This window comes from Muntiacus reevesi, chromosome 1, assembly GCF_963930625.1.
Source record: "Muntiacus reevesi chromosome 1, mMunRee1.1, whole genome shotgun sequence".
NCBI classification, from domain to species: Eukaryota; Metazoa; Chordata; class Mammalia; order Artiodactyla; family Cervidae; genus Muntiacus; species Muntiacus reevesi.
Window position 1 is genome coordinate 208,905,084 of NC_089249.1, and position 26,430 is coordinate 208,931,513.

Below are 26,430 nucleotides of genomic sequence, written 5' to 3' on the forward strand. Positions count from 1 at the left end.
ATCATTATTATCGTCATCAACATCTGAGGGAATAAGCAGCTCATATTTTATTTTTCCATTAAAATTTACTCAGCAGATTAGCATCTCAATGCATAGGGCAGACAATCCAATGACTTCCTGTTTTCTGACATATTTTTGTTTTCCTAAATAATTTTTCGTATTGATTTGACAAAACATCTGACATCTATTACTTAAAAGAACAAACCAAATAAATATTTTAAATGTTAAACATGATCATGGATTACAGGCTAAACATTTGTGGCACAGCTTCCCCAGATAAAGCAATATCCTTTTCAGTTTGGCTCTCTTTGGTCAGTTGTCTGGGACAGCTGATTGTTGGATTTGTAGAATATAATCTTGAGGAGGTCTTGAAACATATGGTTTTTCCTGGGATCCTGTTGTTATTTTCTGGTAGTTCAGATAAGCACTAGCGATGGGGAAAGCCTCAGTCCCTGGGTGGATAAGGACCTAAACATCCAACTAGTCACTTCATACAATGTCTCCAAACCTCTTCATCTTGAAAGGAATTTGATAAATGAGTGACATATCTGGAACCTACTGTTATCACTTAAAGAAGCACCTCTCAGTAACTTTCAGGATTTGGTGTCAAGATTCAGCAAAGGCTATGGGAAATAAAATTAAGTTCACATCAAGGAAGGAAAATTGAAACTCGCTTTTTCAAAAATGTGTTTATTTAGTTTGTTTTTCTTGGCCTCGTTTCTAGTGGCATATGTAGCCCTAATATGAGAACGATTCATCTGCTCCTCAACAAAGGCTCCTGCGCCTGCTTGGAGGACCCATGACCCCATGCTGTCCTGGAAACACCCTGCTTCATGAGATGTGCCACGTTTCCCAATTTAAACAGCTCAACAGGCACCACATTTGATTTTTAGAATCAGCACAAAACAAGTAACAGTAAAGATGATACTTTTACTACAAAAAGCAATGAAATATTAGTTTCTTATATGCACAACTCAGAGCCAATTAATCAGCAAACGGTTTTGTAATAATGTACCAGATACCTGGGGCCTTGAAGGTGGTGCCACTTAAGAGGAAGATACTCCAGTTTTAGCGCTTTAAGAAGAGCTTGATAGTGAGGTTCAAAAACAAAGTTATCAAAGCAACTGCTATCTTTAACCAGCAGTGAATATTCACCCTGACAGGGCTCTCTGAAGCCTGTGAGTGCAAATCAGGAGTCCCCACCTCTGAGAGCACCACAGCCACACACAGGGGACAGGGACCATATTGCCAAGGCTTGACACTAATGAAGCCACTCAGACCCACACAGGGTCTGCAGAACTCCTGTCCTGAGCAGCTCCAGCCCTGTCCCCATTTGTTGTCTTATCACTGGAAGAGGCTCATAAAAGTCTAAGAGCCAGACCCTAATCCTGGTATCTTGAGATTGTTGCTAAGAAACAACAGCTGGGCTGATCAGACAAAGACAACCAAGTTGTATATCTTAATCTGTTCCGAAACTTGCTACCTTCTGGTCACCAGCTGAATTTACATCTCTCTGATTCTCCCAGTTGCAGCAATCTCTGCAACTCCGGAGACAATGGTCTAGAGCAATAAAAGATCTATTGCTATTAGCCAGCCACTTAGGAAGAAGATATTATTTTCTCATCAAATAAATTTTCTCATTCAAATAAAACTCCTTACAGCAAACACCTAAAATGGGGTCTTTATACAAAACTAGAGTTCAACAAATACTCGACGAATAGATGAAACAATGAATCAACCAACTGATGAAAAAAAATTGATGAGTTGGTAAATGTTAGTAAATCTTTGTCTATCTTGCCTAGAATGAAGTTTTCCCAAAGTACAATCCAATAAATCGTAAGCCATGTGAGGACACATGTGTACCTCTATCATACAGTTCCCCCTATAAGGTTATATTTGAATGGACAGTCAATAAATATTTACTAATTGAATCAAATTATATAAATTATACAAGATTTAGTTTTATAGTCTTAATTATCCTAAGAACTCTATAAAAGCATAACTACTCTTTTTAAAAAGTCATTTTTAAAGATAAAGACAACCAAAATGTAAATCTTATCTTAAAAAAAAATCATGTACATTTCCTGGAGAAAATATTTGGCTTTATCTAAAGTTATTGAGACTTTTCCAGAAATGTGCTATCTGCATACCCACCTAGGATTACTTGTTAGCTTAGGCTCTTAGCCAGACAAACAGTCATATGCTGAAATGGCATGTCTTATTCTGCATAATTCCATCTCCAGTGATAGAAAGGGGCAAGAAAGGTTGCTTCAAGAGCCAAACACAGATTCAGCTTAGAAAGTCTCCCTTTCTCATCTCAGATATCCTCCCCTCTCCACAATGACTCTGAGTTTGTCTTCTCTCTATACAATGATTAAGAAGTTGCAATAAGGAAAACTAGAGACTCTTGATGACTGCAGCATCTACTACCCATTTGCAGTGTCCCTAGAGAATATCTGTTAATTTTAAACAGAAAAGGCTAAAGCAATTGTTGGTACGTTTTAAGGAGAAACTCCCTCCACCACCCTCCTGCCCAGTGCATACTTTGATTAAAAGCATTTAGGACCCAAGCGATGCTAGTATATGCTTCAGGGCTCCAAGTCAATCCACAGGTGTAGGCCTGTCTTACCAGTAAACCAATAGCCAAGGCCAGTCTGCTAGAAGCCAGCAATGGCTCAGCAGTGTGAAAATTCTGAATGTCCCCAGTTTTCTATTTATTAAGTGGCAAATATTTTCAGGCTAAATTTGGTGGAAAAGACATGGCCAAAATGTCCCTTACTTATAAAGGAGGAAAAGATGCTTACATGAGCAGAAAGTTAGAAGAATCTTTCAGTATTGAGGTCATCACAATATTAAATGGGAGTTTGGGATCAGTTGGCAAAGCCACGAGAGACTGGCAGAGACCACGGTCATGGGGACTCTGACGACATGACTACAGGGCAGAGAGAAGGCTTCCCACACTCGCATGGGACTTCACGGGCACTGGGGGGGGTGCACTGTGTAAAACTTATGAAGTGAGGCAAAATGCAGAACTGGTTTTTCTCACGGAAAACAATATTAGAAACAAACAGGTGAGTTCCTTATCATGTTGAAAAAGTATAACCAAATGTTTCAACTTGTGTACATTGAACAGCCTGCTCATCAGTGTAGCCAGTGGGTTATTGCCTTGCAGATTTCCAGTTAGCACCACTACATAATTCTTTCCACCCTTCCCAAGGGCACATGTTTTTGTCAAATGTTTCCATCACTTAGGACAAGAAACTATAAAAGTTCAACACATTCCAATCCAACAGAGAAAGTATTTTCCATCAGAAACAGCAACACAGTTGCACAGATTACTTACTACTTTTATGACAAGGAGCCAAGAAGAAATGGGGGGAAATGTGAATGACTTCAGATTGGACAGTGGAGGTCAGAATTAGCCAAACTCCTCCACGAAAGATTATTTTGAGACGTATATAAATAAGTTACAAACACAATCAGTGAGGCCCTGTTTCACTCCATTTTAAATGTGGCAGAATGGGTGCTAAGGGATGGGGAAAGTGAAATGAAAAGGGAAGGAAGATTTCTTAGAACAAAATACATGACGACAGATTAAACCAAACCACAGATATCCTTGCCTTTCAGTGACCAGTTCAGTTATGGGTCTTGTATTTTTGTTACAGGAAGACAATGGGAAGGCTAAAAAGACAAGGAATTCCTTAAAAGGGTGTGTCCTGATATCACATGACCAAGAAACCTACAAAGACCGCTGCTGGTGTGTGCTCTAAGCTGTTCAGATTTACACTGGCCATCAAGGTAGACTCAGTCTCTCCAATGTCGCTGGGAGCTAAAGGCCTATAAGCAAGAGCTGTTAGTTCTTCCTGATGGTGGATCACTGCGTGGGATGGGACCCAATCTGATTGAGCACCGTTGCTGAACTGCCCAAAGGCTAGTGAAAGTGACACTCACTCTCCTAGCACTCAATCAAAGGTCAGTGAAACTGTGCACATACTCCTTTCTCTCTCATTGGATCAATGCTGAAAGAAGAATATTATCAAGGGCCAGAGGGGATGAGAAGGTAACTCCTCTTGAAAAAATTAGCTGTTCCAGGGCAGTCTGTTTTAACCACAACCCTCTGCATGGCTCCTCCTCTCAAGGTTTCCTTGTCTGGGCTATTTTCACCTATTTTTGCAGAAACACTCCCCCACACTCAGGAGGGCATCTAAGGCTTCCCCTTGGAGGTACGAGGAAGAAAGATGAAGATGCCTAGAACAGTCTTGACGGTGGGGCTTGGCATGACTTTTGGCACATATTCAATGCTTTCATAGACACAACAAAAAAATTACTGGAAGCTTAATATTGTATATTCAGCCTCTCACTGAAGTACTTTATTTTCGTGTTTTTTTTTTTTTTTTAACGCTAAAATGTTACTGAAAACATGAAAACAAAATGTTCTCAACTAGCTGCTTTGGAACAATATACTGTATTATGAAGCTCCATACATTTTAAATGTTTCTGAAATCCTGACAGGACACGGTTAAGTCCCCATTTTTCTTTTCCACTTGAATTTTAAATTTTAAACCATCTTCTTCCACCTTCAGGCTCTTCTGCATCAAGACCAGCTGCTGGATAGAAGAAGCCATGAGAAAAGTGCATGAGAAGTAAGTGTGGAAAACACAGACATGGAGTGCCTGTGGGGCTGAAGACGGCCCGGACTCAGCAAAGGCTCCAGCAACTGCATCCGTAGTCCCCGCTGGGCAGCCCGAGGCAGAGGCCAGGCCAAACTGCAACAGCAGGAAGAGGGTTGAACAACGGGTCCCCTTGAATCATGCTACTAAAAAAGGTGCAATGAGAAACAAGTCCCTGTGCATTTTCAGTCACAACTGTGGGCAGAAGAGCCCATCCGATTCCTCCCTTTGGTATTAAATAACAGTTTTTTTAAAAAAGCTTTTTAGAAACAAAGCAAATACATGGTGGGCCTGGAAATGTAAGCCATCCCAGGTTGGTTGTCCACTGAAATGAGTCTCATCCCTAGTCATAAATAAATAATCTGTCTCCTGGTCTGACTTCCACGCCAGGATCAATATCTCTTAACATCTTACTTATTTTATTACTGCTTTTGGTTTTCTGGGACTGATTGAAAGTTGCTTCGAGGAAATCTTTGGTTTTGCTTAAGTGTCCGTGACATTTAATCATGACTTTCCTTGCAGTTTAATTCCAACCAGTCAATCAGTTAATCCACTTCGATTGATTCTGGGCTCTCGGTTATTGGCTTGCACTCATTGGGCATCCGCTGGTGTCGGCTCAGCTGGGTGGCCTGCGTGAAGCTCCTCTCACACCTCTCACACCTGGAGGAGGCAAGAGAGAAAATTGAGACCAGGGAGCAGGGCCCGCAGGGTGATGGGCTTCCTCTCATCCTGCCTAATCAGAACAGACACTCCAAAGTGGCTTCAGATTTTACCGGCTCAAGAGGTTTAATTGGTGGCTCCTTCCAAGGCCCGGATGCCTGTGATGGGACAAAGCACGGCTGATGCAGAACAGAGGGATCTGTCAATAGGCAGGGGGAAGGTGATTTCTCCAGAGGGCCCTGTCCTGCTGCAGCTCTGATCACTGTCAGTTCAAATAGATAAAGAACAAAAAGAGATTTTTAGGAGTGAGCCATCAAAGCAGCAGCTTGTCTGCAGTTTTCTGCTCCGTAACCCCAAAGAGAAATGGATGACAAATAGAATTTCACCTGCTGCTAATTTGAAATCGGGAATTCTACTCCCCTCAGCACAGTGGCCAGAGAGCCATCAGCCCTGAATCTGGAAACTGGAGGAAGCAATGCATTAGTCTGTGGTGAGTGTGGGAGGTGGGTATGAGTGGCCGCTTTCATGCAAAACTAGAGTATTGCACCCCAACCAAAGTTAGAGTTAAAAAATGTTTGCAGAGGGATAGGGGACTCGGAAAAACTCAAAATCAATCAATGTCTGTGTGTTTCAAGTTTACTTCTCTACGAGACACAGCAGAAAGAATGTACATGTGGGCCTTACTTAGGAGTTGGTGTGTCCAGTGAGGACAAAACTGGCATCATGTTTCAAGAATATCTCGTGTCCTTAACTTAAAAAATAAAATAGCTAATCTAGAGACCTTGGGCCTAACCCATCTTCCATGCAACACATACCAACTAGCTTGATGGCTACACGATCTTCAAAACACACACACACACACAAATCCAATGGTGTCCTCTGGTTTTTCTGTGGTGACGGTTGTTCCTGGCTGGTTACCAACGACTGTGTGTGTATATACGTGTGTGCACACACACACACTGCAGCAGCAAGCTCTGCACAGATAGTGGCTCCCTGTCACTCAGGCTGCCTGTCTGGGCTACCTGGAGCACTGGTCAAGCACCCACTAGGGCACAGCAGCCACCTTAGCTCTCCCCCTAATGTCCTTTGAAGGAAAAGGTATTGAAGAGAGCTGCAGACACGTGTCTTCTTTTAAATGAGGCAGTTCTGAGTCTCAGGTTCCTGCACTGGTGCGGCTGAGGGGAAGACTCAGCAGAAAGTCCACACTGCCATCACACGTGCTGTGAGCCCCACTATCCGGTGGGAGAGTCTTTCATTCTCCTTTTGAGTACAGTACACCAAGTGCTTTGCTAGGAAGACAATCACCTATAAAAATAAAGCACCTCTATCCATATTAGGGAGTCTCACCTATTTTTTTTAACGTCAGGAGACTTGAGCTTGACCATCACACTTGGATTTTTCAGGGCTCCTGTGCCAGCTGGATGTGTCAGGATGAGGAAGTTGTGTTTCTTTGATTGTCTTTTGGGGAATATTCTTAGCAGCCTGTTCCACTGTTAAAAACTGCACTGTGATCTTGACAAATGTACAATGTCAGCTTTAATGTATCAGACCTATCAGCTCAATGAAAATAACTCAGAAGTATTGATCAGCTAATGATTTTTGGTGTATTCATTAACGTCCACGGGCAGCTTATCCCCTCTCCAGAGCTCCTGAAGTGCTGATGACATGCTAGTGAGCTGCTGATTGTTTATTAGAAATCTGATTAGTTACTGGATTGGTGTGTCAAAATATACTACCTTTCACTGCCTGATAAACTTTCAAATTATTATATTCCTTCTTCTTTTAAATTTTTAAACTTTAGAATCAATTTCAAAGAGAGCAGAAGAGTTTGAACAATTATAAGGAATGACCAGTCATGGAGGTTCTGCTTTTGTACCTCTGACCTTGTGTATCAGAATATAAACAGTTCAGAAGTGGGAAGTGTAGTGCTTCGTATATGGCAAGGGTGTATGTCTATATATAAGCATCAGGCAGTACGAGGGGGGTTGACACTTTTCTCATGTGTTTGCCTAAATGCCTCCCAGACATTTACACTCATGGAACCATTTGTTGTCATAGTCGGGAGATTTACTAAGTCTATAGGGCTCCTGAGATCATCACTGAAAAATCTTCTCTAGGGCCATCTGCTCACCAGGTGTGAGTGAAAAACGTGTGCAGATGTGTAGACAGTTACCTTAACTTAGATCCTTTACCTAGGAATTTCTCCTTCTGGAGAAAAGTGGGCTACCAGAATTAATACCTATGTGTGTTGGTAATTATAAGAATACCATTTATATAATTGAGGAAGTAAAGAAAGCTTGATTGAAAACCATTTTTTAATAAAGGAAGAGCCTTGGTTTTATGTTCATCATTTTTAATTTTAGAAACAAATCTCTTCACAAATCATTTTCATAGACAATAGAACTCATCAGAAGGACAGACTCAAAGTAAATACTTAGATTCTGGCAGGTCAGAGCTGGACTTCAGCTGGACTGGGATTGAACTAATCCTGAATTACAATCCCAGACAAGTGCCTGGGCATGGGAACCTCCAAGCCTGGATTTCATGCTACTTAGCAAAAAAAAAAAAAAAGAAGAAAAGACATAGGTAATGATCCAGGAGCAAAACACCTGCTCGGGCACAGGGTCCTCCTCACGGTGCTGATGTCAGAGCCTTGAAGGAAACATCGCAGGAACAATGAAGGGAAAGTTGTCCAAATATTTCCACAAAGAGCAAGTCCCCAGCTTTGTACCAATGTGGGCATCTTATATAATTACACTTGAGTTCCTTTTAGATTTGAGATCGTTCTTTACTTACTTAACATGATAGTTGACTGGCTTATAGGTTCAGAGGGAGCTTAACAATTGTCATCTGAAACTGACAGAAGTGTAAAATGATGTCAAGTTCTGTTACACAGAAAACATGCAGGAAGCTTTCTTTCTGGTCCTCTATGGCCTGTTACCAAATACTTCCTGAATTAAATCAGATTGCTTCATACTTATGATCCAACGTACATTTATTGCACATTATGCATATTTACTGATGTGCTTTTTTGATTTGCTTTGATTTTGCCTAGATCTTGTTAAAATATAAAATGCTTTTTGGAATATCCTTTGATTATTTTCTATACTAAGTCAAACTGTCTTAAGGCAAAAATGTAGTGATGAGCATTTCCCCTGCTTCTAACGCTGAGGAGAAAAAGAAATTCTATGAAAACTCCTGGTCTTCCCAGGCCCAGAAGCCAGGCATCAAGCAGCTCACATGGATTCCAGGCAGAGCAACCTCCCTGAAATCTTGAGAGTTTATGTTTAGTAACAGAGAAGGAGAAGGAGATCTTATTGTAAAGAGTAAGTCTGAGACTGACAACTTCCTTCCTTCCTCCCTTCCTTCCCTCCACTTTCTAATAAAGCGCTTGGCAATTGCTGTGAGATAAAATGAAATCTTATGTTCGTCCCTTGTTCTCCACAAAGTCCAGTCTCACAGTACAAACTGAAAGTATATGATCCTTTGAAATGTGCTTTTCCTATGAACTCCTTCACCTTACACATTCGGAGTCCACAGCCCAGGTTAACTGTTGACAAGCTCAAGGTCTACCTTGAGCATGGGGGTAGGGGGGAAAGGGGAGTTTTTCAGTGGGATTTCAGCCAATCACACCATGAGACAAAGCCTGGAATGAAACTCTCTTCTCAATACCAGATCTTCTCCGGACTGCTTGTATGGCACCAATCTTGATCTGCCTTGAAAAACCACTTTTCAGCAGAAGATTTTAGAACCTATAAAGGGCTTTCCCCTGCTGGGGCCTGGCCCCTGAGAATCCTGCAAAGGCCTCCCAGGCCCTGGGGTGGGTGGGACAGTTTGGGGACTGAGTCCTTTGGGGCATCTATTTGGAAGCTGCCCAAAGCGTACAGTTTAGGGTTGTGCTTCTTTACAAGATTCTTTTCCTTCTTTGCAAAACTGTTTAAGCCAATACCCATTAGTTGAAGTAGTAAAATTAACTGTTGTGGCAAAACCCATTTTAATGACTAATCTGCAACAAACTTTTTTTTTAGATGTTTGTTTTATAGGCTTATAAAAGGATATCTTCAAAATATTTACAAATGTCCATGGGATGGATATCAATGAGCTATGGTTGGAAGATTCCCAAAATTCCCCTGGGATAGTTCAATCCTGAACGATCCGGTTGTGTACACTGAAGGATTTAGCTTTCCATTTCCTAGAAGACGTTTATATCTTGCACTTACAAAGTAAGTGTTCACTCAGTTCTCGCCTGGCAACATATATTTGATAAATTTTTAAAAACCCCACAGCATGTGGCTATCTTAATACAAGAAGCAGCAGGAGGAACTAACCGTGCACAAAGAATCTAATCCAACCAACTCTGGTGTTTCTTTGTTTTTCCAGATGAAATTAGGTTACGGTCCCTAAAATTACTTTGAGAAAGGAAAAACATACAAATACTAAAGTCCTTGAACTACTAATCTGATAAAATAAAATAAACTTGAACTACTAATCTGATAAAATAAAATAAAAATAAAATAAGTTAAAATGTCACCTTTATCGGCAACATGACAAAAACAGGATGTTAGAGGAAAAAAATTGAGTGGAGTCAACGAGGTTACACTTAAGTAACACCTTAACATTAACAGAAATCTATTTTCCATTCTGACCCTGAAACCTCTTCAATTAATTACTAAAATCTATTTACACAGCAACAAGATAAAAATCAATCTGATGCCTGGCACTGGGTCTGCCTGGCTACCCTCTCTGTTATAAGGGGCCAGGAGGATCGTCGGCCCTCTTGCATCTCTGCCTTTGAAGAGCTCTCTTGCTCAAAGGCACAGGGAATGTGCCATTGTCATCTCCCTCACCCAGAGCAGTGGTGAAGCCAGAGACTGTGAACCCCCTGAGGACTGGGGCAGTGACAAAGCCCACTGTGCAGGACACAGACGCCTGCCCCAGGGAACTCCAGGGCTGTGCTAACCCACTTGTTCCTCACAGTGAACTAGAGAGAAAGGGGCTGCTCGGGGCTATGGCAGTCCCAGAGGACACAGTCTGCCCGATGTGGTGCAGGCTGGATTTTTAGACCTCATCCAGTCCCCTCACCAGATGTCCTTTGCAACAAACAAGCCCCACCCACAAACACAGACAAAAATGAAAACTTTCAATTATTAATTAATATCGTAAATTAAACCACAATGGAAAATAGTTAAGAATAATGAATAAAGGTTACTAATTCATGAGGAAATGGGTGAAGATGAGTGTTTATGAACCTCTCCCTCAGCTGCAGACCACTGAGGCATGCAGGATGCAGACCAGCAGGACTCTGCCTCCCTGAGCCAAGCCCCGTCTCCCGCTGAACACCATGGCAACCGCATGCTCCACCTGGCAGATCCGGAGGGAAAAGCATGGGGACTGAGACTCGCAGAGACTCCTTGGCTGAGACCAACAAGGGGATCTGCCTCCTACTGCCTGAATCATTTCCTTTCTTGCTTGATCTTATCCTATAGAAGCAAGGAGATCAAACCAGTTAATCCTAAAAGAAATCAACCCTGAATATTCATTGGAAGGACTGATGCTGAAGTCCCAATACTTTCACTATCTGATGCAAAGAGCTGACTCACTGGAAAAGACCCGGATGCTGGGAAAGCCTGAAGGCAGGAGGAGAAGGGGACAACCCAGGATGAGATGGTTGGATGGCATCACTGACTCAATGAACATGAGTTTGAGGAAACTCTGGGAGATAGTGAAAGACAGGGAAGCCTGGCTTTCTGCAGTCCATGGGGTCACAAACAGTCAGATACAACTCAGTGACTCAACTGAACTGAACTGAACAGAACGTAAACAGACTGTACATCCAGGCCCTTTTCATGCTCCTTCTTAATCAAGTAAAGTCATCATGGCAGATGAGCAAAGAGAGATACAAGAGGGGTGAACAAAGAAGAGCCTATCACACAGACAGTAAAACCTGTTCTGAGATGACCAATTGGTCACACAAGCTGGTTCACACTCCCAAGCCTTTCTGTATCCCACATGGGCTTCCAGAAAGCCTTCTTCCCTTGTATGTCTGGAAAACTACTCAGCATTCAAAACATACCTTAAACCTCATCTCCTCCAGACAGCACTGATTACTCCACTTCTGTGCTACCTGAAACACTGTATATACCTGCCTTACTGTTTTTCAATTCTGCACCTTCCACCCTATGTGGTAATACTTGCTTATTAATTGGACTTCCCCCAAAACTATGAGGTCTTCAAAGATTAGGGAGCTGAGTCTCACTTACCTTTTTATCTCTTTTGCCTAGCAGTGTGCCTAGTACAAAAGAAGGTGCTCCATAAATATTTGCTGCATGAATGAACACATACATACATGAATGAATGAGTGAGAGAATGAAAAGGCCATCTTATAGGATTCAGATGTCCTCTGTTTTCATGATTGTGCTATATCTAGAAACGTTGTTTCTCGCTTAGGTGCCCTTGCCTTGGCCAAAGCCCTTGTCTACCTCTTTCCACATTCCTTGAATCCTCAAGAACTCAAACATGTCCTGTGTTTCGTTTTGTTTTTCTTTCTTTCATTACCATGGTAAGTCTGAAATCCAAAAGGGCACGTTGAAAAGCTACCAGTTGGCTGCTGTAACAGATTCAAACCTCCTTAATACATATAAAAGAGGAGGAAATCATTCATCAGAATTTTAAAGGGTTCAAATTTGCCAAGAGACAATTATTTAGCTGTTCTCAACTGTGGCCACCTTGCAGATGGCCATAGATGGCACTCTGCGAGGCTCCGAGTTCAAATTCCAGAGGCACGGACCCTGAGAAACTAGAAAGAATCTCTAAATTACTCATTCCTACTTCCTTATTTTATTTATGAGAAAACAGATCACAAAGAATGTCTCACGTTCAAGGCTGCACAGCTCAAGCCAGGCCTCAGTGTAAAAATATTCTGAATTCATTTTCCTAGCATCAGCTACTACACAGCAGGTGATTCTGCAGTCTGGACGTTGACTCTGTACCCAGCCTTCTCCAGCAGCCAGCTGAGCTGGGCACTGCTGTCCACCTTGTCTGCCGGCTCTCAGGAAAGGCGAGGAGAAAGGAAGGAGGCAGCACGAGCCGCTACTTACTTGAAGGGCTTTTCTCCAGTGTGGGTTCGGATGTGGTTGTTGAGAGTGGTGGCCCCGGCAAAGGCACGACCACAATAGCCGCATTTGAAAGGCCGGTCACTGGAGTGAGTGACCACGTGGTTCCTCAGTTCTGAAGGCTGGGAAAAGGACTGGGAGCAGTGGCCGCATTGGTAAGGTCTGAAACAAATGAAGACACTACCTGGTCATTATATTCTACATTAGTCAGTAGAAGTTAGCATCACGAGGCTAGGGCCAAAATGTTTTCGGAACATTCAGTTTTTGAAACACAGCATAGAGCTGGGGCCACTGGGTTCTCATTACTATACTTGTTGCCATAGGAACAAAATTCACAAAGCTGATGTGGCACATTCAATACCCCCATGAATATTCCTTTCCAATATTAACTGCACCATTTCCACAACTTCTATTTCCTATTTTGATCCCCACCCCCAGGCAAATATGGGAGCTTTGAGAGTACAGACTTGATGAAGGAGAATGGTATAAGAGAAAATATGTAATTGTCTCTTATAATTCTGTGGCACTTTAACTTTACAAAGTGCATTAAAATCAATTATCTGGTTTAATCTTTATGATAATCCTCAGGGAAAGCAGTTATTATTATCTCTGTCAGTTCAAAAAACGGAGGATAAACTGTCCTCAAAGGAAATAAGCTCTTGATGTCAAGGTCACTCAAGAGTGATTGGACTTTATTCTAAGTCCCAGGTAAACAGGCGGGCAAGTCAGCAAGCTGCGTGTGTGTTTTAAAAGATACTAGATGGTCCTGGGCTCTGTCTACAGCACATCCCCAACTTGTGGCTATCTGGTAGCACACAGATCAACACGTTCATGCACTCAGATCTGCTTCTCTGAAAAAGACATCCTGACTTCCATTTACAATCTCCCTACCCCCAACCCTGACTCATATTTATCCACTGGGTCTTTTTCTGAAACTTCAGTTCTCCAGTTTAATCTGGTAGCAAGTGATGATTTATAGCAGCCCAGAAATGACAGGATATCACTTTGTTTGCAGGAGGAAGACTGGGATGCAAAAGCAAATGGAAGGAAGTTGTGACAAATACCTGATAATTAGCAAGATTATCGGAGCATGTTCTTTTCAGTTCCTGAGAAGGAAATCAATTTTTGGTTTTCATAAAATAGATTAAAATTCTGTCTTCTCTACAGAAGTTCTTCTGCTTACTTAAGCAGAATCTGGTGAGTGATATAAAACCTGGGGAGTTTTCCCTATTTGAGGCTATTTCATATCATTCCTTGACAGGGCTCTAATTTGTTTATCAAAATTTTTGTTAAGAAAATTAATAATCCGTCGTGAGTGATATCAAGAGAGTTCAGGAAGCCCTGGCTTGTGGCTCAAACATTCCTGGCTGTGTTTAGAAAGCCAGTGACTAAAACAGATTTAATTGCTCTACCTTTAGCAAATGCATATGTTCCAAAGACTAGAAACCAAAATGTAGGGCCAGGAGACAACAGTGACCGAACATGTACAACAATTCAATTAAGTGCAAAATAAAGTGCACCCTCTCATTTGTCAAGTGAAGTGCTTAATTGTGGCTACTTGCCTCACTGAACACAAATACTATTATTTTACCAGGCTTCAGCACACTGAGCACTGATTGTAGAATTTTTTAGCTTGATTAATAGTCCAGGATTGGTCAATAACTCAATACTATACAATTTTAATTACTTACATTTAGAAATCTATCTGCTTTCAAACAAGTTTCAAAGAAATATATAAGAGTCCTTGGTAAGGAGTTTATCAAACTTGACAAATTGCACATGCATTTTATTACAATGATAAAATAAAGCTTTGAAGTCATTAAAATTATATGTAGATGAGAATGTCCTTTTGCCAAATCTATTCTTTGTAGTAACCATTAACCTTAGAGGGGTCCTCCAGAAATCATTCTCTCGGGGTGAATTTTTTTAATGTTACTGAAGATCATAAACAAAATAATGTATTAATATATGCTATATCCACTGACAATTGATTTTTCTAATAGTGAAGGACCATTAACATTTATTAGCCTCTGGTTATCTATTTTTAATAGCTATCACAATAAAAAATAAGCCACTAAATAAAACCAATTAATCTTTTCTTTTTTCTAATTCTGCCGTCAAAAGTTGGAGTGATTTATCTCCTGTAGTCAGAAGTCATTCCAGCCTTCTTACTCTAATAATCAAGGTGGCAAAGATTTACACACCAAAGAGAAGAAATAACCACAGAGGGGTTTATGCTGAATTCTTATATCAAGGTAACAACAATGAAAGGCAAATTAGATTCTAAAACATCACCTTGGCCAGTACTAGCCTGAGAGAGGTTTGCTAGGTATCCCGTGACCTGTGGCACAGCCACTTTGCACAATTCAGCTGAATGAATGGAATGGCCTCAAATGAGGGAAATGGAGATGAGTCCTGCTTCAGCTTCTGAACCTAATCAGCTGTGGGACTTGACAAGTCGCCCAACTTCCCTAACTCTCCATCTCCTCATCGCTCTGGTAAGCAGGATGGACTGAACTAGTTGCCCTCTCGCATCCCATCCTGTTCTACTCCTGCTTTTAGATAACCAACAAACATGTGTCACCTAAGGATCTGGCCAAGACACAGCCTCACGGGAGACAGCATCAACCACGTGACCTCCACCCTCCATTGTCTGTACCAGCCAGTGCCCTGTAGCCAGTCTTCCACAGTTTTGTCTCTAGTCCTGCTAATTAAATATGGACTATTTAAACTGACTTGGTAAACTGTTGAGACTTGCAAGCAACAAGAAAATCTAGAACTGAAATACAGGAACAAACTTTACTTTCAGTTCAGTTCAGTCACTCAGTCGTGTCCGACTCTTTGCGACCCCACAAATTGCAGCACGCCAGGCCTCCCTGTCCATCACCAACTCCCGGAGTTTACCCAAACTCATGTCCATCGTGTTGGTGATGCCATCCAGCCATCTCATCCTCTGTCGTCTCCTTCTCCTCCTGCCCCCAATCCCTCCCAGCATCAGGGTCTTTTCTAATGAGTCAACTCTTCGCATGAGGTGGCCAAAGTACTGGAGTTTCAGCTTCAGCATCAGTCTTTTCAATGAACACCCAGGACTGATTTCCTTTAGGATGGACTGGTTGGATCTCCTTGCAGTCCAAGGGACTCTCAAGAGTCTTCTCCAACACCACAGTTCAAAAGCATCAATTCTTCAGCGCTCAGCTTTCTTTATAGTCCAACTCTCACATCCATACATGACCACTGGAAAAACCATAGCCTTGATCAGATGAACCTTTGTTGGCAAAGAAATGTCTCTGCTTTTTAATATGCTATCTAGGTTGGTCATAACCTTCCTTCCAAGGAGTAAGTGTCTTTTAATTTCATGGCTACAATTACTTTAGTTGATCTCAAAAACAAAGTGATATCCCTTTAATTCTGGTACCCTGAAGAGTAAGATTTTAAACCATATTGTCACATTCACCTTTGCAGATACTTATTTTATGTAGAATTTAGTACTAAAATGTGTACTCTATTTGCCATTATAACAACAGATCCTCTCTCTCAGCCTAGAAATATATGGAAAGTGAACCCTTAGGAAATACAGACAAGATCCTTCTTTCTCTGAATTTTCAGTATTTCCCAAGAATGAATAAAAGGAAATGATCAAAAAGAAATTTAACATTGATTGCATCCCAGTGTTGACCTAAGCACACAGGAATACATTTAAGACAGAATGAAATCTTCATGCCCAAGAGCAGGGCTTAGAAAACATCATGGCTACTACAGAATCTCAGATGTCACAACTTGTTTCTAAACAACTGACCTCGGGATTTAAGATGCTATATGTATGTTTTATTAGCACACCCTGACTCCTCACCTCTCAGTTTACATCTAAAGGGCTTTGAGGGCACAGAATCACTTGCCATTTCTCAGCTTTTTATTCTGATGACTAACATTCCCATTAACTTTTCAAGCAAGATTTGGTTAAGGGGCAGTATAGGGATGGAAGAGTGGGAGATGCAAACTCTTGGGTATAAGATAGGCTTAAGGATGTATTGCACAAGGGGAACACACTCAACATTTTGTTGTAACTATAAATGGAAAGTAACCTTTAAAAATTGTACAGTTTTTAAAAAGACTCACAGAATAGAGGGTGGGGTTTGAAAAGTTCTATAAATAATAAAAGAATTTTTAAAAAGTGAAAAAAATGAAATAAAATATCAACAACAAAAAAAACTTAAGTCTTAATTTATTAAACTCTTGGATACAATCAATTTCAATTCCCAAATTCTGTGCCCCTTTGATGTGTCATAGCAGAAGCAGCACAGGAAGACTGGCATCATCATGTACCGTGTTCAGCTTCACTCTTCATAGGATCTCAGGTCACTGAGCAACTAAATGAAACTCTCCTTTCTAAAGCACTTTGATTCTCTCCAAGTTACCATACACATATATCATTTTATTATTCTCCAAACAAATGCAATGAACATTCCTTACAAAGTGAAAATATCTAGTAACCAGAAAAAGCTTTTGGCTGTTTGCTTTTTTTTTAAACTCTACTTGAGATACCTAGCAATGCTGTTCCATGATGGAAATGTTCTGTATCTACACTATTCAATAGTGGAACCACTAGACACACACAGCCACTGAACACTGGAAATGTGGCTAGGGTGACTAAGAAACTAAAATACTATTTTACTTAATTTGGATTAATTTAAATAACCTTGTGTGACTTGTTCCAACACAGAAATATCAAGTTTCAAGAAAAACTAGGAGGTGCTCCGTCCTCAACAATGAAATATCTAAAAAAATAGACAAAAGCCTAGGTTGATTTAGTTAGCATATATCAATGCCAGTAAATTTCTAAGAAGAAAGAAAGCAGCAGGACAGTTTTGTGCCTCCCCTGGCATTCTTTGCAACTGGTGGCTCCTCTGCCAAAGATGACTCGAGTAAAATGTGCAATTCATTTACTCTGCGTCTGTAATTGGTTTGGTGTACACATAGGAAAAGGATGAAACATTTAACAAAATTAAGTGTGGTTTGGTTTAAAATATTATTAATCCTTCCTTGATTTTTCTTTCATGGCATGAAAGCCTCCAGGACAAAAGTTGTTCAGTTGGGCCCACGTTCCCTCCTTGCTCCCCGTCAGTCAAGCCCAAGAGCCCATCCCCAGAGACTTCAAACAGGGCACCATTTAGGCCACTGCAGGCTGTCCTGAGTGAGAAAAGAACTAAGCACTACGTAAGGAGAAAAGGATTTCAGGAGACTGGCAGAAGTACAGAGCCAAGACACTCGGAGAATGCTGAAAGCTAGAGAGAAGGTAACCTTCACACGTAGGGGAGGGGGAAACATTGGAACAGAAACACCGATGCATTCCAAAGCAACTATTATGGTGATGGATTATCGTCAGGCTCCTCCCATCAAACAGCTCTTTCTAGAGTTATCTTCCCCTCTGGTACTTCCACATCCAATTATATAAACAAGGACGCTCAAAACACAAATGTGAGTGGCTGACAGTGTGTCCAGGAGGCTAAAGACAAGCTTTCCCCATGTGGCACAATCAAGAAGGAAAGGAAAATAATGAAAAATAAAGATAAGCACTGTAAAGACATTCTGCAGAGAATAAAATAGAACATATTCATCAGAAAATAACCCACTGTGATTGAAGGCTTTGCTTACTCCTTTCTGGAGACCCATGGCCACCACCACTACCCCCAGTGGAACCTTTGATAGTTTCTGCAGCAAAAAACAGAAGGGAAAGGGGATTTCTAATTCCTGGTTCAAGCACAAGTCTGTCAAGCTGCCCTGGCCTGGATAATAAGCTTATGCGCCTGTGTGTACACTTAGTCACTCTGTCCTGTCTGACTCTTTGCAACCCCATGGACTGTAGCTCACCAGGCTCTCTGTCCATGGGATTTCCCAGGCAAGAATACTGGAGTGGGTTGCTATTCCCTTCTCCAGGAGATCTTCCCGACCCAGGGATCACATCGTGTGCATTGTTAGGCAGATTCTTTACCACTGCACCACCTGGAATAAATTTATGCTAAACCATAAATGTTTTTTGAAATCCCTAAATAATACCTAGGTTGATCTAGATTCCTACAGCTTCCTTCCTTTGAATTTACTCATGAAAGATAAAGTCAGTAGCTTGAGAAAAGGGAAGAAGAGATTTGGGGGGGGGGGGGGGCGTATGTTTAATATTAGGACTTCCCTGGTGGTTCAGATGGTAAAGCATCTGCCTATAATGCAGGAGACCGGGGTTCAATCCCTGGGTCAGGAAGATCCCCTGGAGAAGGAAACGGCAACCCACTCCAGTACTCTTGCTGGAGAATCCCATGGATAGAAGAGGCTGGTGGGCTATAGTTCATGGGGTCGAAAAGAGTTGGACATGACATTAACACAATAAAATTAAGAAATAACAATCCTGTGGCTTCTGGACCCTATTACGGGTATATTTTTATCTTTAATGCTAATTGCTACTTTGCCAGGTCAAATGAATTTTCTTTCTGTGTACAATGTAAATAACATGGTAGTGAAAATCAGTAAGGCTGCCAATCCGGGGTATCCTCAGATCTCTTTCCTTTTTATCAAGTCATAGACTTACTGACGGTCCCTCACATGAAAAAGTTCACAAATAAAGACACACACAGTCTCTTTGATGAAAGTTCAAATGTCTTGGGTTTCATGGTCAAATATTCAGTCTGTTGAGTGAAAAATCTTTTAGACTTAAGATTCAGGGGCCTGTTTCAAAATCTGGACATGTTTGAAACTAAACTCTAGCTTGTTTACTTTCTGACTTTGTCTTCTGTGTCCCCCTTTCTTGCCTCTAGTTCTAGCAAGATTTTCCTATCAAAATAAAAGCATTTGCATTTTTCAAATAGAAAGGAAATGGTTTCTGACTGGTAGGTTCTAAGTTTTTTCACTGTATAGGGCTGAATGGGCACAAACTGCCAAGGACTAAAAGTCAGTTAATTTATGGAGTCAATCACTAAAGAAAACACATATATTCAGCAGTTCAGTCTCCATGTGGACAGTAAAAGACTCCAAATCTCACAACTATGCACAAATTGATGCTCCACTTTAGTTCTGTATATTTCTCCTCTTCAGAAATTCACTCGTGTGGTTAAGAATTACAGAGAGAATGTCTTCTACTCCCAAGTGTGCTGGTACAGGAAAGCATGTAAGATTCTGGAACACCAACCATACAGCTCTTCCAAGCCTATATCCTAAAAGCACATTATATATCTCAGTGAAACTAGTGGGTCAAGGAGACTGAGCATCTCTATTTCCGTTATCTCCACTAACCAACTCAAATGTGATGGAATAATTCAAGCATCTCCCTGTTATTAGTAAGAAACACTATATTTTATTCCTCTGCCTCTAAAAGGACTACTTTATTGAAGTCATAATAATTACTTTTAACTTATTCATGAATGATGGTGACCACCTCTCTTCACCAACAAAGTGACGGGAAAGGAGGAGATACAGCAATCTACCTGCATATAAAGCACATTACCTCACCTCATCTGGGAGGGCCTGGCCAAACCACAGCTGGGTATCTGCATCAAACAAGCCCAGCAGGGTCTCACACAGGATAGGAGTCTCAAGCCACCTGGATTTTTGCCAGTAACTCTAGATTAGCTTGGAATCAGCAATAACCTAACAGTCTCTCGTGGAAGTGTATTTTGTACACTTTTGTACACTTTGTAAGTTTTCTAATTTGTCAGGCACTTGTCTGACAGATTACATAGATGCTTTACAAATTCTAACACTATTATTTGACAGAACAGACTTCACAGGAACTCAAACTGAATACATACATGATTTTTGAAGCGAAACTGAGGTCAGACAAAACAGTCTGTTTTGCTATCTTTTTATTTACCATGACATATTTCATTGTTTTATATGACATTCAGCATGAAATCATCATACTCAAAGCTAAGCTTTCAGTTCCTCTATCCAGAAATTTTCAACTATCATTTCATCTTACCTTGTATATTCAGTTGTGATGATCACAATGAATCTCTTGAGAATACACCTAAACTCATGCACACCTAAACTCCCTCAATTTAAAAAGCAAGTTTATAATAAATTGTAGTGCACTTTTTATATTAAAAAAAATAACCAAAATGCTTTGCAAACTTTGAACAGATATATCTTGAGGCTATCTGTATACTTGCAAGGAAGGCAAATTTAAAAAAAAAAAATCCTTCTCGAGTAAGAAAAACATTTCCAAAACTTTTGTGTTCCCTTAAAGCCAACACTACAAAGATATACAGAAGGCTGTTGATATTTTCACCGGGAGGCTCTCCTATTGAAGGTAAAAGATGATATAGACACAGCTGCCTTAATGGCCTTAATACAAATGTTTCAACATCAATCAGTTACAGCAACACTTTGATGCCAAGCAAATGGTTTCTAGCATGGCACCAAAAAAAACATACACACATAAAAATGCACATGTACCCTAAAAATGGATCATTATCTGAAATTAAAAGATTAAAAAAGATAAATTAAATGAAAATAAAATCAATTAAAAAAATAAAAATGATCCACCCCCTCTCCAACATCCTCCCTGCCTGCTTGGGTTCGAGCACACTGCTGTATCCTGCAGAGCTAAGAGGGGAGAGTTGGGTGCATATATCTTAAGGCAAGGAGTGCTGAGTGGCTTAAGGTTAGCCAGTGGCTAAATTAAGAAAATTAATTCAGGAGTCCTGCTTTGGAGTCTCCTATTCTACTTCCAAAATTTACTTTCTGCCCTTATATTAAAAATATTTTTAGATAGTTTGCATTTAATCAAATTTTCATAGGATGTGAAGGGGAGATAAAACACCGTCCTTTCTTACTGAATTAATTTGATTTTTGTCTTTTGCACTCCCAGCTATCAAGACTGTCGAATAAAACCGTTTTGATTCATAAATAATAGTTCCATTATGTCTACTGTGCCACTCGTCAGAGTACCTGAAATTTTAATTCACTTGTTCAGCTAAATTTCATCTTCAGTTCATGGCCATAAAATTCTTTATTGACAAACTTTCAAACCAACTTTGACTCCGAGGTATCTAGTCAACATTTTTCTTCTGTGTGGATATTAGTTTATTGAATAAGTGGCATCTGTTTTCCTCCACATCACTAGCAGAGTAGGTATTTCCTTTTGACAGCTTTGCAGGATTTATGGGTTTGCATGCTCTGAAGAAAAATAGTACTAAGCAAAAAATTCCAATTCATTACCTCTTAGTACTTAATTAAGTTCATACCCACGGCACACTGGAGGTGAACCCTGAAACGACTGTGACAGCAGCAGAGCGGGCAGCTATATTATCTTTGGAAGACAGAGAGGATTCTAATTATCCTGACCTCATTTTTCCACCTATGATATTCATAAGTCTGAGCCTTCTACTTTGCCTCCCTTTAGACTCAGGCAGAGCTGTTTGGAAAGTGACAGAAGATTCCTTTCTGCAGCCCCCGTTCATGCAGCCCTTTTACACAATGTGCCTCACGTGACTCTCAGCCTTCCAGACCTCTGATTGTAGGATTTCCCCCCAGGTGTGGCTGGAGTAGGCGACAGGAAGGCAAGCAGTGAGCCTCACAAGCACACACACCCTGTGAGCCACGAGAGGTGGGGTTACCTGTCAGGGTTCTGTGTGCACACGTGCATCTGTAGCAGGATCCGCTGCGTAAAAGTCTTAAAGCACTGCCCGCATTTCCAGAGGTGCCAGTCACTGAACTCCGAGTGGAGCTGGCTGGTAGAGGTGGGGCTCGCCAGGACGCGCTGGTTCTTCACGTTGATTTGATTAAATCCGGATTCCAGGGGCCCTGACTTATCCAGGAGGGAGAAGTTCCTGCCGCATGGAGTCTGGGGGAAGACGACAGAGCGCTGCTGGGGAGCCTGGGGGAGTTTGCTGCTCTTGTTGAAGGGTTGCAGGGCATCCTGTCTGCACATGGCTTCCATGACCGTTGAGGGGACATTTACTGGAAGGACAGCAAAAGTTTGAGATCAGTTTTATTTGCCCTTCAAATAAGCAAAGCACAAGCTTCTAAAAAATTCCTAGAAGTCATAATAACAAACATGTCTGAAAAAAATCCTGTAAGTCTGTATTTTAAAAATTGGCTTTTCTGGACTCAGAATAAATATAAGAGCAGACAGTTCGATTTGAAGGGGAAAGCACAATTATCCAAAATGAACTCATTCAGTGTCTATTTCTTAAGCAATGATTACCTGCTTAAGATTTTCATAGATGGTCTTTGCCCTCACAGAGTTACTTATGACCTGAGATAAAAACTCCATAATGAGGCTCCACACTGTAGCCCAGATGTGGGCAGCATTGAGATGGGAGGCACAGCAGGAGACAGGGAGATGAAGGAGGGCTCCCCGAAAAAGGGGCTTTGAGCAGAGAAGGGAGATTCAGGCCCTCAGGATTTCAGGCCTTCCACTCGATCCTGTCAGCACAAAACAGGTTTTCAAGGAAACCTGGCTGAAGGATGAAGGCAACCCTATGAAAGACGCCTGGAGACAGAAGTCTGGCATGCTGGTGGGATGGCGTGGAATCAGGCCGACAAGGCACAGCATGGGTTTTCGGCACTGTGGGAATAAAAGGGCGGCAGGGGGCAGACCTCAGTGAGCCTTTAATGTCCAAATAAATAAATAAACAAAAGACCTTGGGTCTAAGAAACAGACACTGACTGTTTTTGAGCACAGGAACAGCAAGAAAAAAGAAAGAATTAGTGTTCAGGGAGGGCCCAAGAGAGGCGCGATGCACAGCCAGGGTGCAGTGGATAAGGTAAGAGTGGGAGGCGACAGAGTATACGGTCACGGAGCTTGAAACTAGGGCTTTGGAATCACAAAGAGCTATGTTCAAATCCTGACTGCCGTTTATTAGCTTGGTCACCTAAGGCAAGTTACACAATCTCTCTGTGTCTCTGTTTCCTCATCTGTAAAATGAGGACAGTGGAAACAATAATCTGAACAGTAATAGCAGCATGGCTTAATGATTCAGATGGCCAAGATTTAAATTCCACTATCTACAGCTGTCCCTTGGTATACAGAGGGGTTTGGTTCCAGAACCCTTGTATATTTCCAAATCTGCTGATGCTCAAGTCCCTTATATAAAATGGCACAGTATTTGCATATAATCTACTCACACCCTGCTGGATACTTTTAAGTCATCTCTAGATCAGTTATAATACCTAATACCATTTAAGTGCTATGTAAATAGTTGCCAACATACAGCAAATTCAAGTTTTGCTTTTTGGGACTTTCTAGAATTTTTCTCCCAATATGTTTCATCTGTGGTTGGTTCAATCTGCAGATGGAACCCAAGGATACAAAGGGCTGACTGTATTACTTTTGACTGTGGGCAAGTATAGAACATCTAAATCCACAATTTAGTCCTTGGTAAAATGTAAAATGGTCATTGGAAGGATTTGAGTGAGATAGTGCAAGAACCCATCATTGGGCTGATGCTGAAGCTGAAGCTCTAATTCTTTGGGCACCTGATGTGAAGGGCTGACTCACTGGAAAAGACCCTGATGCTGAGAAAGACTGAGGGCAGGAAGAAAAGGGGGCAACAGAGGATGAGATGGTTGGATGACATCATCGACTCAATGGACAGGAGTTTGAGCAAACTCTAAGAGATGGTGAAGGACACAGAAGCCTAGCATGCTGCAAAGAGTCAGACATGACTGAGTGATGGAACAGCAACAACAAGGACGCTTTACCCCTGAGTGTTGTAATAATCACATGTATAAGGTGAATTCAACAAAGGAACAGCTTATCTTGTTGGGTTCTGGATTGGCCCACGCAGTTGGCCTGGCCCGTCCTGTCTTAGGAAGGAGAAATATCAACTTAAAAAAGAGACTCACAGACCAAGGGAGAGTTTGTCTAGTGGACAGTTCTTTACCCTGAATACATAATAGACTCACAGGGGAGATATTTTTTGAAATACCAGAATCTCTTGGTAGGGTCTGGGCATCTGCATTTTTAAAAGTTCCCCCCAAGTACTTCTAATATATAAAGATGAGAACAACTGATCCACTTCTACCCTCTCTTATAACCAAAAAAAGAAAAAAAAAAAAAAAAAAAAGCTGAAGGTTAATAATTTGCTCAGTCTAATAACTGCGCATGGTCACACATTTGGTTAAGGGCACAGCTAAGCTGGAAGCTTTCCAGGGTGCACTCTGATTTCCAGGGTGGTTTTTTTTTTCCTGACCACATTCCAATTCTGTGTGTACTCAATAGCTGTGTTGCAAAAACAGAAAGGACATTTCACAGCTAGTGCAGAGATTTTTGTGTGTATAAACTCATACATAAACATGAAAGTTATAAACGCACCTACAGACACATGCATGTACATATTTATGTCTATATTTCATGTATAAAATTTGTGTATAATTTCAACTTCTGGGGCAAAAGTGTATCACCAATATGAAATGTGTGCACACATTTTAGACTTTCAGAAAAACCTTTGATTGCACAGAGGCTGTGACTTCTAAATGACATATTGAAAGATAAAGAGAAATGTTTTATGTTTTGACTCTTTCTTAACAAACAAAACCAGTACTGTCAAGAGATTAAGGTAAAACTCCTCTTACTTAGCCCATTCACAACTAATCCGGAAGAGATAAAGCAAAGAGAAACCCGCAGGTCTTCAGGCAACAACACAGCTCTGGTGGGTTGGGGAGGCCAGACTGGCAGGAAGGAAGGCAGGGCGGGGAGACTGTGGAATGAAGATGTCATCAACATGCAAGAGAGCAGCAAAGCCAGCCAGAAGCTCGCTGCTGGAAAGAGGAATAAGATGTCTCTGGGGAAAATCATACAAACGATACTCTGAGTATAGATTATAAAGGCTGACTTCTCACTTAAGCTCTTGGAAAGTAACTCAATAAACTCATTTTCAAAAATTGTTAAGGTCACATCACCGTTCTATTAAAGAAAAGAATGTGTGGGCCAACAGATTTTTCTAAGTTTAATAACCAAAGTCAAAATAGTAATACAGAAAAGTTTATATTAGCTTTTATGATGATTTGGGGTAAACAGGGATCTAAGTTAATGATAATAAGAGCATTCAGGTAATAAGAGTTGGGATGCCTATTCTCTGTCTTATTTTCTCCTACAGAATCCCCCAAACAAACATGTTTTCAAGATATACTAGCAATGCTTACACTCTACATTCTGCTTTTGGCATCACCTTTTCTTGTACTTGTGAATAAATTCAATCTTACTGAATGAAATGAGCATATAATTTAGAGAAAGAAAAAAGTAAGGCTAGGAATGGATAATTTTCACAAAATCAACTGTATTTGCTCTCGAAGTTGTTCTGCAGAGTGCCTGCACACGCCCACAGACCCTAGAGGTCCAGATACCCTTAAAGGTCTAGTACTTTAAGCAGGACTTGAAGGATACAGAGGAGCATTCTTTCTGAATTCCACTTTGATTGGCCCAATAAACAAAAGTACTAATAAACAACAGGAATTATAAGGGGACAAGAAATGAATCAGAAAAGACTATGCTATCCCAAGCCAAGACAATCCAGACAACTGCAAAATTCCCAGAGACAACTAAGGAAATTCCACAAAAGGATAAAGGGGTTTCTCCATGAAGATATGGTGAGCAAAGAAGACTTTGTCTTCAGTCTGTAAGACAAAGATTGAGGGGGAGAGGGCAAACTCTGGAAGCTCTAAAAAAAAAAAAGAAAGAACATGAACTCACCAAATCCTGCAAAATTAAAATTCTGAGAGAGCGCAATACAGGATCCGTGTAACAAAGTCCTATTTTACACCCTCAGTCATTCATTCAGCCCATGAGTGCTTACAGAGCATTGGTGATAAGCCAGACACTGAAAGCACTGCAGATATAGAGGAACAAGACAGTAATACCCAACTCTCAGACCACTTAAACTCTCGTGAGAGAGACAGATACACAAACGTCTTCACAGGTAATTATTTATTTGGTTTCATCAAATTTAAAGTTCCATGAATTGCAAGCTGCACCATTAATTTTAAGTCACTGTGCATTG

At 41.0% G+C, this 26,430-nt stretch overlaps 1 protein-coding gene across 2 annotated transcripts in view; it reads right to left on the reverse strand.

The window, feature by feature from the left end:
* Nucleotides 1-4,456: 4,456 nt before the first annotated feature.
* PRDM6 (PR/SET domain 6) overlaps nt 4,457-26,430 on the reverse strand; it is a 105,165-nt gene continuing 83,191 nt past the window's right edge. Inside the window, exons 6-9 of one of the 2 annotated variants that reach the window (XM_065934419.1) lie at nt 22,045-22,387; nt 12,428-12,604; nt 5,444-5,592; nt 5,245-5,330 (exon numbers count right to left, since the gene is read on the reverse strand). In XM_065934419.1, the coding sequence (XP_065790491.1) occupies nt 5,457-5,592; nt 12,428-12,604; nt 22,045-22,387 (656 nt within the window). In that variant the 3' untranslated portion in view covers nt 5,245-5,330; nt 5,444-5,456. Of the gene's footprint in view, nt 5,331-5,443; nt 5,593-12,427; nt 12,605-22,044; nt 22,388-26,430 lie in introns of both variants that reach the window. The other variant, XM_065934430.1, reaches the window with a different exon arrangement.